Source organism: Schistocerca americana, chromosome 7 (genome assembly GCF_021461395.2).
Source record: "Schistocerca americana isolate TAMUIC-IGC-003095 chromosome 7, iqSchAmer2.1, whole genome shotgun sequence".
Taxonomy (NCBI): domain Eukaryota; kingdom Metazoa; phylum Arthropoda; class Insecta; order Orthoptera; family Acrididae; genus Schistocerca; species Schistocerca americana.
The window spans coordinates 360,480,594-360,495,811 of record NC_060125.1 but is presented as its reverse complement, the minus strand read 5'-3'; the positions used below and the strand labels follow the sequence as shown (position 1 = coordinate 360,495,811).

The 15,218-nt window shown below is 45.3% G+C and overlaps 1 protein-coding gene across 1 annotated transcript in view; it reads left to right on the top strand.

Moving 5' to 3' along the window:
- Window positions 1-373: 373 nt before the first annotated feature.
- The window catches only part of LOC124622931 (acetylcholinesterase-like), a 54,277-nt gene continuing 39,432 nt past the window's right edge, over window positions 374-15,218 (top strand). The window contains exons 1-3 of the mRNA XM_047148721.1: window positions 374-457; window positions 6,462-6,596; window positions 9,298-9,583. Coding sequence (XP_047004677.1) covers window positions 374-457; window positions 6,462-6,596; window positions 9,298-9,583 — 505 coding nt within the window. The remainder of the gene's footprint in view (window positions 458-6,461; window positions 6,597-9,297; window positions 9,584-15,218) is intronic.

The following is a 15,218-nucleotide window of genomic DNA, read 5'->3' as shown; positions in this document are numbered from 1 at the left end:
AAGAAACCTATCAGTACTGACCATTTTAAATTAATAAACACTTCAGATTGCAGACACTTTGTGTAAGGTGAGGCTTTATAATTCCGAGAAATTTTCAAAAGCGTTTTCTTTCAATAACAGCTATTTTAAGTTATCTAATTGTTGTACTAAGGGGACGAGGTCACCATCTCTCCCACGGTAAAAAAATAAGAACTAAACATCACTTCTAATGCTGCAAGAAAAGAGATAATATGATTCCTCGAACCGGATGTAAGGTACTTGAACTGAAGTTACTGATCGTATTTGCTTTATCGCAAAGCAGATAATAGATAATTCCTCAGCGATCTGTGGATATATATACTGCCACTACCACCGCGTCCGCTCACAGGCAAACATGCATTCCATCGTGCTGCTGCTGATTGCTACGGCCTTCTCAACGCGGGTAGCGGCCGTCCCTCGCCGTCCCGTGATTCAAGAGGTACGCTAATCGTTAAGCTTAGCTTCTCCATATTCAGCCGCTTTTATGAAATTGCCTTTTGTCAACATTAGGTCTTGCTATTTCACGTCTTCGTCTAGATTTTGAGAGATGAGGAATTTTTTCAAAATCGAGCCTTGTTCTCAGCTGCCATTATAGTTACAATCCATCATGTTTCTTCCACAGTTCTTGATTTCCGACAGGCACTAGATAAAATTTCGCAACGTTGTTTAGCGATCATAAAACGAACTTACTGAGTATCAGATTTCCGATTCGATTCAGGACTTCCTTGTAGCTGGAACTCAACAATTCCTTCTTCGCATCAACTTCAGATGTAAATATAACTGTTATAGGGCCACTGCTAATTATCATTTAGACCTAGGTGACAAAAGACATGGGATACCACCTGATATTGTCCCGGAACTCTTTTCCCCACATACTGCAGAAGCTCGACGTGACATGGACTCAACAAGTCATTGGAAGTCCCTAGCAAAAATATGAGCGACGCTGCCGTTGTATTCGTCATTAATTGTACACTACTGGACATTAAAATTGCTACACCAAGGAGAAATGCGGATGATAAACGGGCATTCACTGGACAAATATATTGCACTAGAACCGACATGTGATTACATTTTGACGCAATTTGGGTGCATAGATCCTGAGAAATCAGTACCCAGAACAACAACCTATGGCCGTAATAACGGCCTTGGTACGCCTGGACATTGAGTCAAACAGAGCTTGGATGGCGTGTACAGGTACAGCGGCCCATGCAGCTTCAACACGATACCACAGTTCATCAAGAGTAGTGAATGGCGTATTATAACGAGACAGTTGCTCGGCCACCATTGACAGGACGTTTTCAATTGGTGAGAGATCTGGAGAATGTGCTGACCTGGGCAGCAGTTGAACATGTTCTGTATCCAGAAAGACCCGTACAGGACTTGCAACATGCGGTCCTGCATTATCCTGCTGAAATGTAGGGTTTCGCAGGGATCGAATGAAGGGTAGAGCCACGGGTCGTAACACATCTGAAATGTAATGTCCACTGTTCAAAGTGCCGTCAATGCTAACAAGAGGTGACCGAGACGTGTAACCAATGGCACCCCATACCATCACGCCGGTTGATACGCCAGTATGGCGATGAGGAATACACGCTTCCAATATGCGTTCACCGCGATGTCGCCAAACACGGATGTGACCATCATGATGCTATAAACAGAACCTGGATTCATCCGAAAAAATGACGTTTTGCCATTCATGCACCCACGTTCGTCGTTGAGTACACCATCGCAGGCGCTCCTGTCTGTGATGCAGCGTCAAGGGTAACCGCTGCCATGGTCTCCGAGCTGATAGTCCATTCTGCTGCAAACGTCGTCGAACTGTTCGTGCAGATGGTTGTTGTCCTGCAAACGTCCACATCTGTTGACTCAGGGATCGAGGCGTGGCTACACGATCCGTTACAGCCATGCGGAGAAGATGCCTGTCATTTCGACTGCTAGTGACGAGGCCGTTGGGATCCAGCAAGGCGTTCCGTATTACCCTCCTGAACCCACCGATTCCATATTCTGCTAACAGTCATTGGATCTCGACCAATGCGAGCAGAAATGTCGCGATACGATAAACCGCAATCGTGATAGGCTACAATCCAACCTTTATCAAAATCGGAAACGTGATGGTACACATTTCTCCTCCTTACAGGAGTCCTCACAACAAAGTTTCATCAGGCAACGCCAGTCAACTGCTGTTTGTGTATGTGAAATCGGTTGAAAACTTTCCTCATGTCAGCACTCTGTAGGTGTCGCCACTGGCGCCAACCTTGCGTGAATGCGCTGAAAAGCTAAACATTCGCATATCACAGCATCTTCTTCCTGTCATTTAAATTTTGCGTCTTCAGCACGTCATTTTCGTGGTGTAGCAATTTTAATGGCCAGTAGTGTAGATGTTTTGCCGGTGCAGGATGTTGTGCATGAGCTGACTCGATTATGTTCCCTAAATGGTCGATGGGATTCATGTCAGGCGATCTCGGAGACCAATGCGTCCGCTCGAATTTTCCAGAATGTTCTGACTTTACGCATTGTCATCCATAAACATTTAATCGTTGTTTGGGAGCATTAAGTCCACGAAAAGTTTATAATGGTCTCCAAGTAGCTGAACATAACCATTTCCAGCCAATGATCTGTTCAGTTGGACCAGAGGACCCACACCATTCCATGTAAACACAGCCCACACGATTATGGAGTTACCACCAGCTTGTACAGTGCCTTGTTGACAACTTGGGCTCATGGCTGCGTGGGGTCTGCGCCACATTCGAACCGTACCCTCAGCTCTTAGCAACCGAAATCGAAACTAATCTGACAACGTCACAGTTTTCCAGTCGCTGCGTGGAATTAGCCGAGCAGTCTAAGGCGCTGCAGTCGTGGACTTTGCGGCTGCTCCCGGCGGAGGTTCGAGTCCCCCCTCGGGCATGGGTGTGTGTGTGTTTGTCCTTAGGATAATTTAGGTTAAGTAGTGTGTAAACTTAGGGACTCATGACCTTAGCAGTTAAGTCCCATAAGATTTGACACACATTTTTGAAGTTTTCCAGTCGTCTAGAGACCAACCGATATGATCTCGAGCCTAGGAGAAGTGCTGCAAGGCACTCGCATCGGTCGTCTGCTGCCATAGCCCATTAACGCCAAATTTCGGAGCACTGTTCTAATGGATGTGTTCTTCGTACATCCCCCATTGATTTCTGCCGATTATTGCAAGCAGTGTTGCTTGTCTGTTAGCACTGACAACTTTAGGCTAAGGCGGCTGCACTCACTCGTTAAGTGAAGGCCGTCGGCCACTGCGTCGTTCGTGGTGAGAGGTGATGTCTGGAATTTGGTATTCGCAGCACACTCTTGACACTGTGGATCGCAGAAGCGATTTCCGAAATTGAGTGTCCCATGTGTCTAACTCTAACCACCATTCTGCGTTCAAAGCCTGTTAATTAACGTCGTCCGTCGACAATCACGTCGTCAAGGTTTTCACAGGAATCACCCGTGTAGAAATAACAGCTCTGCCAATGCACTGCCTTTTCATACCTTGTGTACGTATACTAACGCCATTTGTACACTGATCGGCCAGAACATTATGACCATATACGTAACCCCTTTAGCATGGATAATAGTGTCCAAGCATCGTGGCATGAAAGCAGTGAGGCCTTAGTAGGTCGCTAGAGTTGGCGCCACACCTGCACACACAACTCACATCATTCCCATAAATTCCGGGAGGGAGGAGCGGTGGGGGGATCTCTGAAGTCACATTCAACCACATCCCAGATGTGTTCCATCGGGTTCAGATCTGGCGAGCGAATCACTCCATCAGACTTCTGGCCTTGTAACATGGTGTATTATCTTGAAAAAATGGCGCTGCCACCGAGAAACACAATCGTCATGAAGGGGTGTACGCGATCTGCTACCAGTGTACGATACTCCTTTGCCGTCATGGCGCCTTGCAACTGAATGTTCCCCAGAACGTTGTGCAGGCGCCACCAGCTTGTCTCGGTCCCGCCGTACAGGTGTCAAGAAGCTGTTGCCCTGAGAGACGGCGAATTCGCGCCCTCCCATCGGCACGATGAAGGAGGTATCGGGATTCATCAGGCCATGCAAAGCTCTGCCACTGCGCCAACGTCCATTGCCGATGGTCACGTGCCCATTCCAGTCGTGGTTGCCGATGTCGATGTCGTGGCGTTAACATTGGCACATGCGTTGGTCATCGGTTGCGGAGGCCCCTTTTTAGAGGTGTTCGGTGCACTGCGTGTTCAGACACACTTGTACTTCGGCCAGCATTAAAGTCTGATGTTAGTTCCGCCATAGCTCGCCGCCTGTCCTGTTTTACCACTCTGCCCGACAGAGGACGTCCGACATCTGTAATGAGGGTGACCGCCCAACCCCACGACGTCTGGACATGGTTTCACCTTGGTTTTGCCACGTGTTGAGGACGCTCACCACAGCACTCCTCGAACACTCGACAAGTCGTACACTTTCCGAAATGGTCGTGCCGAGCCTCCGGGCCATCACAGTCTGCCCTCGGTCAAACGGAGATAGATCGCGCGCCTTCCCCATTCGATATCCACAGTCGGTCATGGTCATAAATGTTCTGTCTGATCAGTGTATGTTCACTGTCCCACGACGTTTTTCACTTCAGTGTACATCATTGTTCAAGTGGATAACACCGGAGCTTTCGTGAGGCGTTGATGCTTTCACAGGAAGCCTACACCGCCATAAGATTGCAGTGAAACGCAGGGAGACTTGCTGCAGATCGATTACTGGTGCAGAGACTGGCAGTTGACCTTGAAAGTAAGTAAACGTAAGGTGCTGCCCAAAAACAGGTGACGAGGTACATTTCTTGTCGATTAAGCTGTTGACAAAAAAAATCCACTAGAAACATTTATCGAAATACCGAGATGTAGACATCAGCAGCGACATAAAGCGGTGTGACCGCATAAAACAGTAGAAAAAGCAGAGGCAAGGCTGACAATAAATTGGAGTATCTTAAGGAAACGTCACGTATCCACACAAGGAGCGGTCTGCAAAGCTTTTTTGTTAGATTCGAGGTTGAGATCTGCATCAAACCAGTCTCTGGGCTGAAGTTAACAACAACAACAACAGATTCGAGATTACTTTTCATCAGTCTGTGACACTTACAAAGTAGAATAAACAGAAGAGAGACAGGATATTCGACAAAAAGCGGCGCGTTTCGTCTCGGGATCGTTAAGTCGACACGACAGCGCATCTGAAATGTTTGACAAATTCGTCGCAGGCGCTACATTAGAGGCGTTGTGCATCGCGAAGAGGTGTACAGTTGACATTTCGATGTGTGACGTTACAAGAAGATTAGGTCAGCATGTAACTTCCATTTGCTTCTCGCGACATGACGATGACGTGAAAATCACAGAGATAACAGCTCATACGATGCTTTACCGACGTTCCATTCGTAAATGGAACATGTAAGGGGAGAAAAGGTTGTGGAACCGGACGAACCCACTAACGCACGCCGTAAAGTAGCTTGTAGTGCGTGTACGCAGGTACAGAGGTTCAGGTTTCACATATTCCGTGTGCTTCAGTTGGCGTATTTTTTACTGTGCCCACCTGCTATTTTTTCAGCATACGATTCCGTACAGTGTTGAATGTCCAGCCTACACGTTAAGGTCACTGATTCCAGCTCTCTTCGCGAAGTTCTTCCTCGACGTGGGCTGTTTGTCCTAGGGAAGCCTAGGGTCGGAGTTCTGCTACTTCCTTTCGCGTTCTCTGCTCGTAGCTTTCTTTGCAACTCGAGGAGCAATATCTGCAAAATAATTACAATTTCATTGACTCTGATATTTACCGAGTTAGAGAGTGCTAGCCACACATTAAAGATGTGAATTCACATACCGTCAACTGCCATTTTACCGTCCTGAGAGCCTTCTCACGAGGTTCAAGGCTGCTGTATCGCTCTTAAATCGGCTTAGGCAAACTGGGATGTGGAGTCTGCTCCTCCTGTTATGTAAAATCTAGTTTCTAGTTTCTGTTTCCATATTTTAGATTTTATCTTTGCACTGAGCAGTTAACGATTGTTACCTCGGCTTTTGTTCTCCACAATTCTATTAAAGTAACGTAGCGTTTTCCAACTTGCAGTCTTCTCCATTTATCGCTACACGTAACCATAGATGCATCTGATCCAATAACGCTTCCTGCTTCCTCAGGTAGTCCCTTCTGTGCAGCTGATTACAAAAATGGTTCAAATGGCTCTGAGCACTATGGGACTTAACATCTGTGGTCATCAGTCCCCTAGAACTTAGAACTACTTAAACCTAACTAACCTAAGGACATCACACACATCCATGCCCGAGGCAGGATTCGAACCTGCGACCGTAGCAGTCCCGCGGTTCCGGACTGAGCGCCTAGAACCGCTAGACCACCGCGGCCGGCGCAGCTGATTACAGTATTTTAAATTTAGTACTCACCGTTATTTAGAATGAAGACCAGAGCACTTGTTACAGGCAGACGACGTCTTCGTGACTGTAGAGAACGGCGACCTGAGGGGCGTGGTGGCCACGTCACTGAACGGCGCTCTCTACAACCAGTTCCTCGGCATACCGTATGCAACGCCACCTGTCGGAGATCTTCGGTTCCGCGTGAGTACTACACGTGAATAATCTATAAACTACAGTAGCCATTTGTATAATTCCACACATTTTGTAGGTACTCAAGTATATAAATGCACTTTATATAACTAATTATTTAAACCACCCCTTGTTGTTGACTTGTTTCAGTGCTATGTCAATCATGCACAGCTTCATGAGGTCTTAGCATATTCTTTTTGTAGGTTTCCAAAGGAAACAACAAATTAGTAGTGTACATCCGTCGGACGCCAGTTATTACTATGACCTTAAATAATATGAAAAAAGTCTGCGTTTTGCCTCGTTCCATTAACAAAACAACATGACGTTACCTCGTCATGTACAAGGACGCACGAACGCATGTACACACGTATCGATGCTGCAACGTCTTCCATAGCTCTTTGGATTAGAGGGTAGCAGGGCGCGTGCAAAACGTCAGGGGAAGCTTTTTGGTTGCGGTATCCAATCAAACGCATTTTCACGAGAGATCGTTTTTACTACGATTGAACTTCGGCGATTTGTGATAGTCTTGCTCCCGTCTAGCCACTAATAATCCGGACATTTCTCAAAGTTACGAACATTGTCTATACTGAGCGATTTCAGGATTTTCAGCTAAGTAATTATACAGGAGACCGATGGTAAATGTAGCGGCTCAGCCAGCACTCACCGCAGATGGACTCTCACGAAATTCCCATGTAAAAGTTCGTCTTGCATTCATAGATTATTGTTTCTGTAGTGAAAGAATGCTCAGGGTCGTTACAGGTTATTCTAACTACACAAACATGAGCATGTCACGGGTGATTAGCTACAAGGAGATCTCTGGTAGACTTAAAGAGTTCATACTCTGTGACCTCATAGTTAACTGATCTTCTTTGTGTGACTAAATAATCATTATTAGGATCAAAAGTTTCCTTCTAATGCTGAAGACTCTGATTTCCGTTTCTATCGCATAGTTTAATTGTTGTCGTCATGCAAGTAAAGAGTCTGATGTACCCGCCCGGCTAGCTGCGCGGTCTAACGCGCTGCTTCCCGAGCAGGAAGGCGTGCCGGTCCCCGGCACGAACCCGCCCGGCGGATTAGCGTCGAGGTCCGGTGTGCCGGCCAGCCTTTGGATGATTTTTAAGGCGGTTTTCCATCTGCCTTGTCGAATGAGAGCTGGTGGTCCTTATTCCACCTCAGTTACACTATGTCGGCGTTTGCTCCGCAAACACTGTCTCCTCGTACGCGTAATCATCATTATTTTACCACGCATACATTTGGTGTTACACTGGTCTTCGTTCGGTGTGTGACGTTCCCGTGAGGTGAGGCCGGGGGGGTGGGGGTGGGGGGGGGTGGGGGGTGGGAGAGGGGATGGTCCACTGGGGGCCGAACAGCACAATAATCCTGGCTTCGGTGTGGGGGGCGACGGTGGAGTGCGCGGACTGTTGTGGCCTGTTGTGGCGATATGAAACACTGAGGGCTATGGCGAGACGAAGCCTCTCCGTCGTTTCTAGATTCCCGATTTAATACGTACATACAAGAGTCTGATACTTATTTCCATAGGCTTGCCAGAAAAACGGCTGTAAACAACCTCAAATAGAACTTATTAGCATTTAGTAATTGATTTTTAAGTCGACCGTTGGCTACGAAAATTTTTTAAGGTTACTTTTATGTGACACACGTTAACATGCAGCTCCTACACTACCAAATCAAAACATTTTGTCTTTAGGCTGAGTTACCTTGTGCTTCACCACTTTGAGGTTCTTACTGTTTACACGATAGTAATACCTTAGGTTACAGTGAGGTACACTGTTACATTGTTCTGATCAACTGATACACATAGTGTACCCTGTTACGCAGTGGAAGTAAATATTATGCTTCTGTAATATTTGTTCCATTGTTTTCGACTACATGTAATAACTGACTCAAATCATAGAATGAAATGTTTTGGTTTAACGAAATAACTTCTTACTTTCATTAGACTTTTTTCTGACAATCTCCAGTTTTTCCTCGGTGTAAAAATTTCGCAATGTGGTCAGTTTGTCAGTGGGCTAAAGTTCAAATAGGAACCAGTGGGCCCTAGCACAGACCCAGTGCACGCTTATTTGTCAAAATCATTTCTTTCCGCTTATGGACCATCTTGATGTCGTAGGCTTTGGGGAATGATATAGTATTTTGTGGGTTAACATGAACTCTAACGGTTGCTCTATGGTAATGAATCTATTTCAGAAGAAGCAGGATCGTCGGTTCATGTAGACATACAATTATCAGTGATCCCCTATAAGGCGCCATATTTGCTCCAACTACCGTTCCACCTTCAACACCTGTTAATTCGCGTCTTGGGGCCATAATCACGTCGGAAACCTTTTCACGTGAATTGCCCGTGTACAAATGCAATGCCCTTCTAAGCCCTGTGTGCGAGATACTACCGCCATCTGTATACGTACACATCGCTTTCCCATGACTTTGTTACCTCAGTGTATTTTTGTACCGTCTTATCTAAGTGAGAACCTAGCATCCTCAGTCACACCAAGGCTAAACAGTCGACAATGACTGAAATTCGAACCTTTCGTTATCTTGCGATATGCAGACAGAGTGACGATACCTTACTGTATTAATATTTAAGTATTTGGAAGAATACGTCGTTTTAAAAGAATCTTACAGTGGCCGCTAAGTATGTGTGCTAGTGTGGACTGGTAAAGCGAGTTGCCGCTTGACCGTACGCCGACGTGTGCAGGCTCCGCAGCCGGCAGCCTCGTGGTCCGGGGTTCGGGACGCTCTGTCTTTCGCGGACGCGTGCGCCCAGCCCGTGTTGGCCGGGTTGCTGCCCTTCACTCAAGGCTCTGACGACTGCCTCTACCTCAACGTCTACGCGCCGGCTACGGCGAGTGGTCCTTTGCCCGTCATGGTCTACATCCACGGAGGAGCCTTCAAGACTGGTAGTTCTTCCGGAGCCACTCCGCACTATTTCGTGGAGAAGGGCGTCTTGTTGGTCTCAATCGCCTACCGTCTAGGCGCCCTTGGTATGTACATGGTTTTCTTTTTTTTGGGGGGGGGAGGGGGGGGGAGGAGGTGGGGGGACTACCTAATCTCATGCATTAACTATGAATATAATCTGAGATAAAAAAGAACGCTGCACGAAGGAATTTTCCAAATGGGACGAATATCGGATGATGCAATATATGTGTACAGACAAACAAATGATTACAATTTGAGAAAAAATAAGATGATTTGTTCAAGAGAAAGATCTTCACCACAAATTGAGCAAGTTAATAAAGTGTTAGTTCACCTCTGACCATGTACAAGCACTTATGCGTCTTGTCAGTGATTGACAGGGTTGATCGATATCCTCCTGAGGGATATCGTGCACAATTCCGTCCTACTGGCGCATTAAGTCGACAAAATCCCGAGCTGGTTGGAGGGCCCCGCCAATTATGCTGCAAGCGTTCTCATTTGGGGAGATATTAGGAAACCTTGTTGGCCAAAGTAGGGTTTTCTTGGGTAAGGTATGGTCTAGCAAGCACGAAGACATGTAGTAGAAATCCTTGCCGTTTTCTGATGCGCATTATCTTGCTGAAATGTAAGCCCAGGATGACTTGTCATAAAAGGCAACAAAACGGGGCGTAAAATATCGTCGACGTACTGCTGTGCTGTGTGCCACGGATGACAACCAAAAGGGCCCTATTTTAAAATGAAATGGTACACCAGACCATCACTCCTGGTTGTCGGATCATATTGCGTGCGACGTCATGTCCATAGGGGCTCAGTCCGAAGCAAGGTTCATAACTGAACACAATTCTACTCCACTCAATGAGATTGCCGGTCGAATTTGTCCAACACCACTGCATGCAGGCATGTTGGTGTACAGAGATCAGTGGTCGTTTGTGCAAAGATGCGCCGTGATCTCAGACCCCTTTCTGTGATCTGCCTATTAATGGTCCTTGTGGTCACTTAAGCACCAGCCACACTTCGGATCGATGATGATAAATCCGGGGCTCTGAGCGCCTGTCTCACAACTGCTCGGTCTTGAGGTTCTGTTGTCTCTCTAGCTTCCTTGCTGACGCTGTTTTTGGCCATGGTTAACTTGACATCCGTCCACTCTCAAATGGTGATATCTGCTTATATTGTTCAGGAGTCTGTCTACGAGGCGTAGTTACTGAGCCGGCCGCGGTGGTCTAGCGGTTCTAGGCACTCAGTCCGGAACCGCGCGACTGCTACGGTCGCAGGTTCGAATCCTGCCTCGGGCATGGATGTGTGTGATGTCCTTAGGTTAGTTAGGCTTAAGTAGTTCTAAGTTCTAGGGGACTGATGACCACAGATGTTAAGTCCCATAGTGCTCAGAGCCATTTGAACCATTTTCGTAGTTACTGAACATCTGAGTATACGGAATTGAAATTCTCAAAGACTTTATGTCCTGGTATCGACATGTCCTCTGTCTACTATCCTTGCAGCCGCACGGTGACATTGCGGGCAACGTACACTTTATCCATCGGCCGCCAAAGATTACAGTTTTGCATTTTCCGTCGATACCTTTACGAAATTAGGGGGAAAACACCTACACGGAATTAAATGAGCGAGAAACAGTGCGACGGCGAAATAGAACACAATAAAATATAAAATCTTTCATCTCATTTCTTATGAATGTATTTATTCTGCAACATCGCACAATGCTGCAACCATCTGTTCGTTTTGGAAAATGACGAAACCATTACAAGGAAATATAGCTTACGTCTTTCCTTCACCAAAAAATTAATATTGTTGGAACTCGTCACTGCCCACAACGTTTCCACACAGTCAACTATTAATATAATATGGAAGAAAGGAAGGAAGGGCAGAAAGACGTGTTGGTTGGTTGTTTTGGGGAAGGAGACCAGACAGCGAAGTCATCGGTCTCATCGGATTAGGGAAGGACGGGGAAGAAAGTCGGCCGTGCCCTTTGAAAGGAACCATCCCGGCATTTGCCTGGAGCGATTTAGGGAAATCACGGAAAACCTAAATCAGGATGGCCGGACGCGGGATTGAACCGTCGTCCTCCCGAATGCGAGTGTCTAACCACTGCGCCACCTCGCTCGGTAGAAAGACGTGTGTTCTGCTTTGCCGTGTTATATGCAAATGTCCACCATGTGAAGTAGTGTGTCCCAATCTCTTTGTTCAACATCAACGTATATCTAGAGCAAATCTGCCAACGTTTTATTAATGCGTTTTGTAGGCCCTTCGTCTGTGGATGGTAGGCAATTTTCATTTTGCAATGTGTAATTACCTCTGATACTATTCCCAAAACTTCTCATGACCAGAGGTGCTTGATATGCCTATCCATCAATCCTTTCTTTTAATTAAAGCATTTTTCTTTTCCCTAATTCGAGGTACCTACCTCGATTTCCCTACTGAATCTATAAGTACTAATTTCTGTAGCATCACATTTCAGTAGATTCTGCTCTCTTTTTTACTGTAGTGTGGGGGTCTTTATTATCTGTGTTTCCGTCACGTATATAGATATACTACAAATACATACTTTCAGAACAGATTTGCGAACAACACTATTTAAATCAGAAATTGTAATAAAGAAACAACCCACTCCAAGCTTCAATTTTTCATAACAATGTTCCAGAAGAATTATCCCAAATCAGAGTCTTTGCATTCTAGCTACAAGCCGAAGAAGAGGAAGGCCATTAATGATATATCTCAGCTGATCAAGCAGTTTTAATGTTGTAAAGGACCGTTTACTATCCCGAGACTCGCATCTGAGTGGACAGTAGCTCAAACCACCGTCCAGCCTTCCAGGTGAATGTTGGGATGGTATTTCTGGAAAGAAATGACACACGTCCTTCTACCCTTCCATCATTTCTTCCATATTACATCAATAGTTGACTGTGTGGAAACTGATGAAAAATCAAGTCCAGTGAGTAGCCAAATATGTGTATGGCGTCTGGACATCTGAACTTCTTCATAACTGTCTCTATGAACTCTGGGAACCCGGTTTCTACCTGTTTGACAATGTCCAAGATTTGTAAGACATCGTATACGAAAGTGGGGAGAGGGATTGACATGAATGATGCTTCCGTATAAGTACTGATTTGTGGTTAAAGGATCCCCTCCATTTTGGTGCATCAGTCTTCCCGCGCTGAGACGTGATACAGAATCCTGTAAAACATGGACGTTAACTGTGTTCATATACAGGTTTGCTGAATTGTTACTTCAACTGTCTTAGAAATACGAATTGGGTGGGCTTGTTTCATGTAATTACCTTTATCACTAGCAGTCTGACAGAAGCACTATCTGTACACTCTTGGTGGTTTCCTATTTTTTCACCGGGTCTTTTAATTGTAAAATCTTACAAAGAAGAACATTGGAGTTAAAGATGTGACTTTTATGAAACATTGTACGTTGGATAGATGCCATAGGTATCTTTGGAGCATTCGTCTGTATATTCATGTAGTCAGTAGTAAAGTAAAACATTTGAAACCCTTCGTAATTCAAAATCTGTCCTATTATTGACTGTTTTTATAATTTTGTGATTATTAAGAATCGAGGATTTAAAAACACAGCATTGTGAGCAATAAGTCTTAATTGTAAATAGGGCACTATTCTTCCATCCTCAAGAAAAAGACTTTCGTTTGTTAATGATGTTGTTGTGGTAGTCAGTCCAAAGAATCGTTTGACGCAGCTCTCCATCCTGATCTATCCTGTGCTAGTTTAGCTCTCCATAGGCCACCACACAGGGTACTCCGTGCTACTAGAAGGAACACTGAAATTTTCAGATCTTCAGCAGTCGGCACAGCTTTGGTGACAGCGTAGCAGGTCAGGTGTCACAGCAGTTGATTTCTGTTTTTCGATTTTGGGAATCTCCGTAAGACGTCGATTCCAAATCGATGAAATGTCTGGGCTACAGGCAGTACTGTTATCAGATTGCCCGAAGGTAACTACAGTATACGCTTTGTCGCTGGAATTCCACAGTGACTTGTATAGTGTCTAACATGTCGGTAGAGACCCGACCAGTAATACCTGCGTCTGATTCTTCCCAGAGTCTTCGTGAATCCCAGATGACCAGATGTTCTAGCGTCGTGGAAATACATCAGGATAGCTGGCTGTTGATGGCCTGGGATGACGAGCAGCCATTTCCGCCCCAATGGATGCAAGTTGCTCTTACACAACGTTCTATTTATTAATTGGATTTTTCCTTTGGTCGGTTCCCCCATCTTCAAGACTTTCGTGATGTGCAATACGTAAATCTGCAGAATTATTTAGCAAACGCTACAGCTTTTATCTGAAAGATAACCTCACTTTCACACAATCTTATGCTGGTATACATACTCATACCCCCCTCCCTCCCCCCATGAACCATGGACCTTGCCATTGGTTGGGAGGCTTGCGTGCCTCAGCGATGCAGATGGCCGTACCGTAGGTGCAACCACAACGGAGGGGTATCTGTCAAGAGTCCAGACAAACGTGTGGTTCTTGAAGAGGAGAAGCAGCCTTTTCAGTAGTTGCAGGGGCAACAGTCTGGATGATTGACTGATCTGGCCTTGTAACACTAACCAAAACGGCCTTGCTGTGCTGGTGCTGTGAACAGCTGAAAGCAAGGGGAAACTACAGCCGTAATTTCTCCCGAGGGCATGCAGCTTTCCTGTATGGTTAAATGATGATGGTGTCCTGTTGTGTAAAATATTCCGGAGGTAAAATAGTCCCTCATTCGGATCTCTGGGCGGGGACGTCGTTATCAGGAGAAATAAAACTGGCAGATCCCCTAATCGGGCTGGTAGGTTGCAAAATTTAAAAAGGGAAATGGATAGGTTAAAGTTAGATATAGTGGGAATTAGTGAAGTTCGGTGGCAGGAGGAACAAGACTTTTGGTCAGGTGAATACAGGTTTATAAATACAAAATCAAATAGGGGTGTGCAGGAGTAGGTTTAATAATAAATAAAAAAAGGAGTGTGGGTAAGCTACTATGAACAGCATAGTGAACGCATTATTGTGGCCAAGATAGACACGTAGCCCATGCCTACTACAGTAGTACAAGTTTATATGCCAACTAGTTCTGTAGATGATGAAGAAATTGATAAAATGTATGATGAGATAAAAGAGATTATTCAGGTAGTGAAGGGAGACGAAAATTTAATAGTCATGGGTGACTGGAATTGGAGAGTAGGAAAAGGGAGAGAAGGAAACATAGTAGGTGAATATGGATTGGAGGTAAGAAATGAAAGAGGAAGCCGTCTGGTAGAATTTTGCACAGAGCATAACTTAATCATAGCTAACACATGGTTCAAGAATCATAAAAGAAGGTTGTATACATGGAAGAATCCAGGAGATACTAGAGGGTATCAGATAGATTATATAATGGTAAGACAGAGATTTAGGAACCAGGTTTTAAATTATAAGACATTTCCAGGGGCATATGTGGACTCTGACAACAGTCTATTGGTTATGAACTGTAGATTAAAACTGAAGAAACAGAAAAAAGGTGGGAATTTAAGGAGATGGGACCTGGATAAACTGAGTAAACCAGAGGTTGTACAGAGTTTCAGGGAGAGCATAAGGGAACGATTGACAGGAATGGGGGAAAGAAATACAGTAGAAGAAGAATGGGTAGCTCTGATGGATGAAGTAGTGAAGGCAGCAGAGGATCAAGTAGGTAAAAAGACGAGGGCTAGTAGAAAT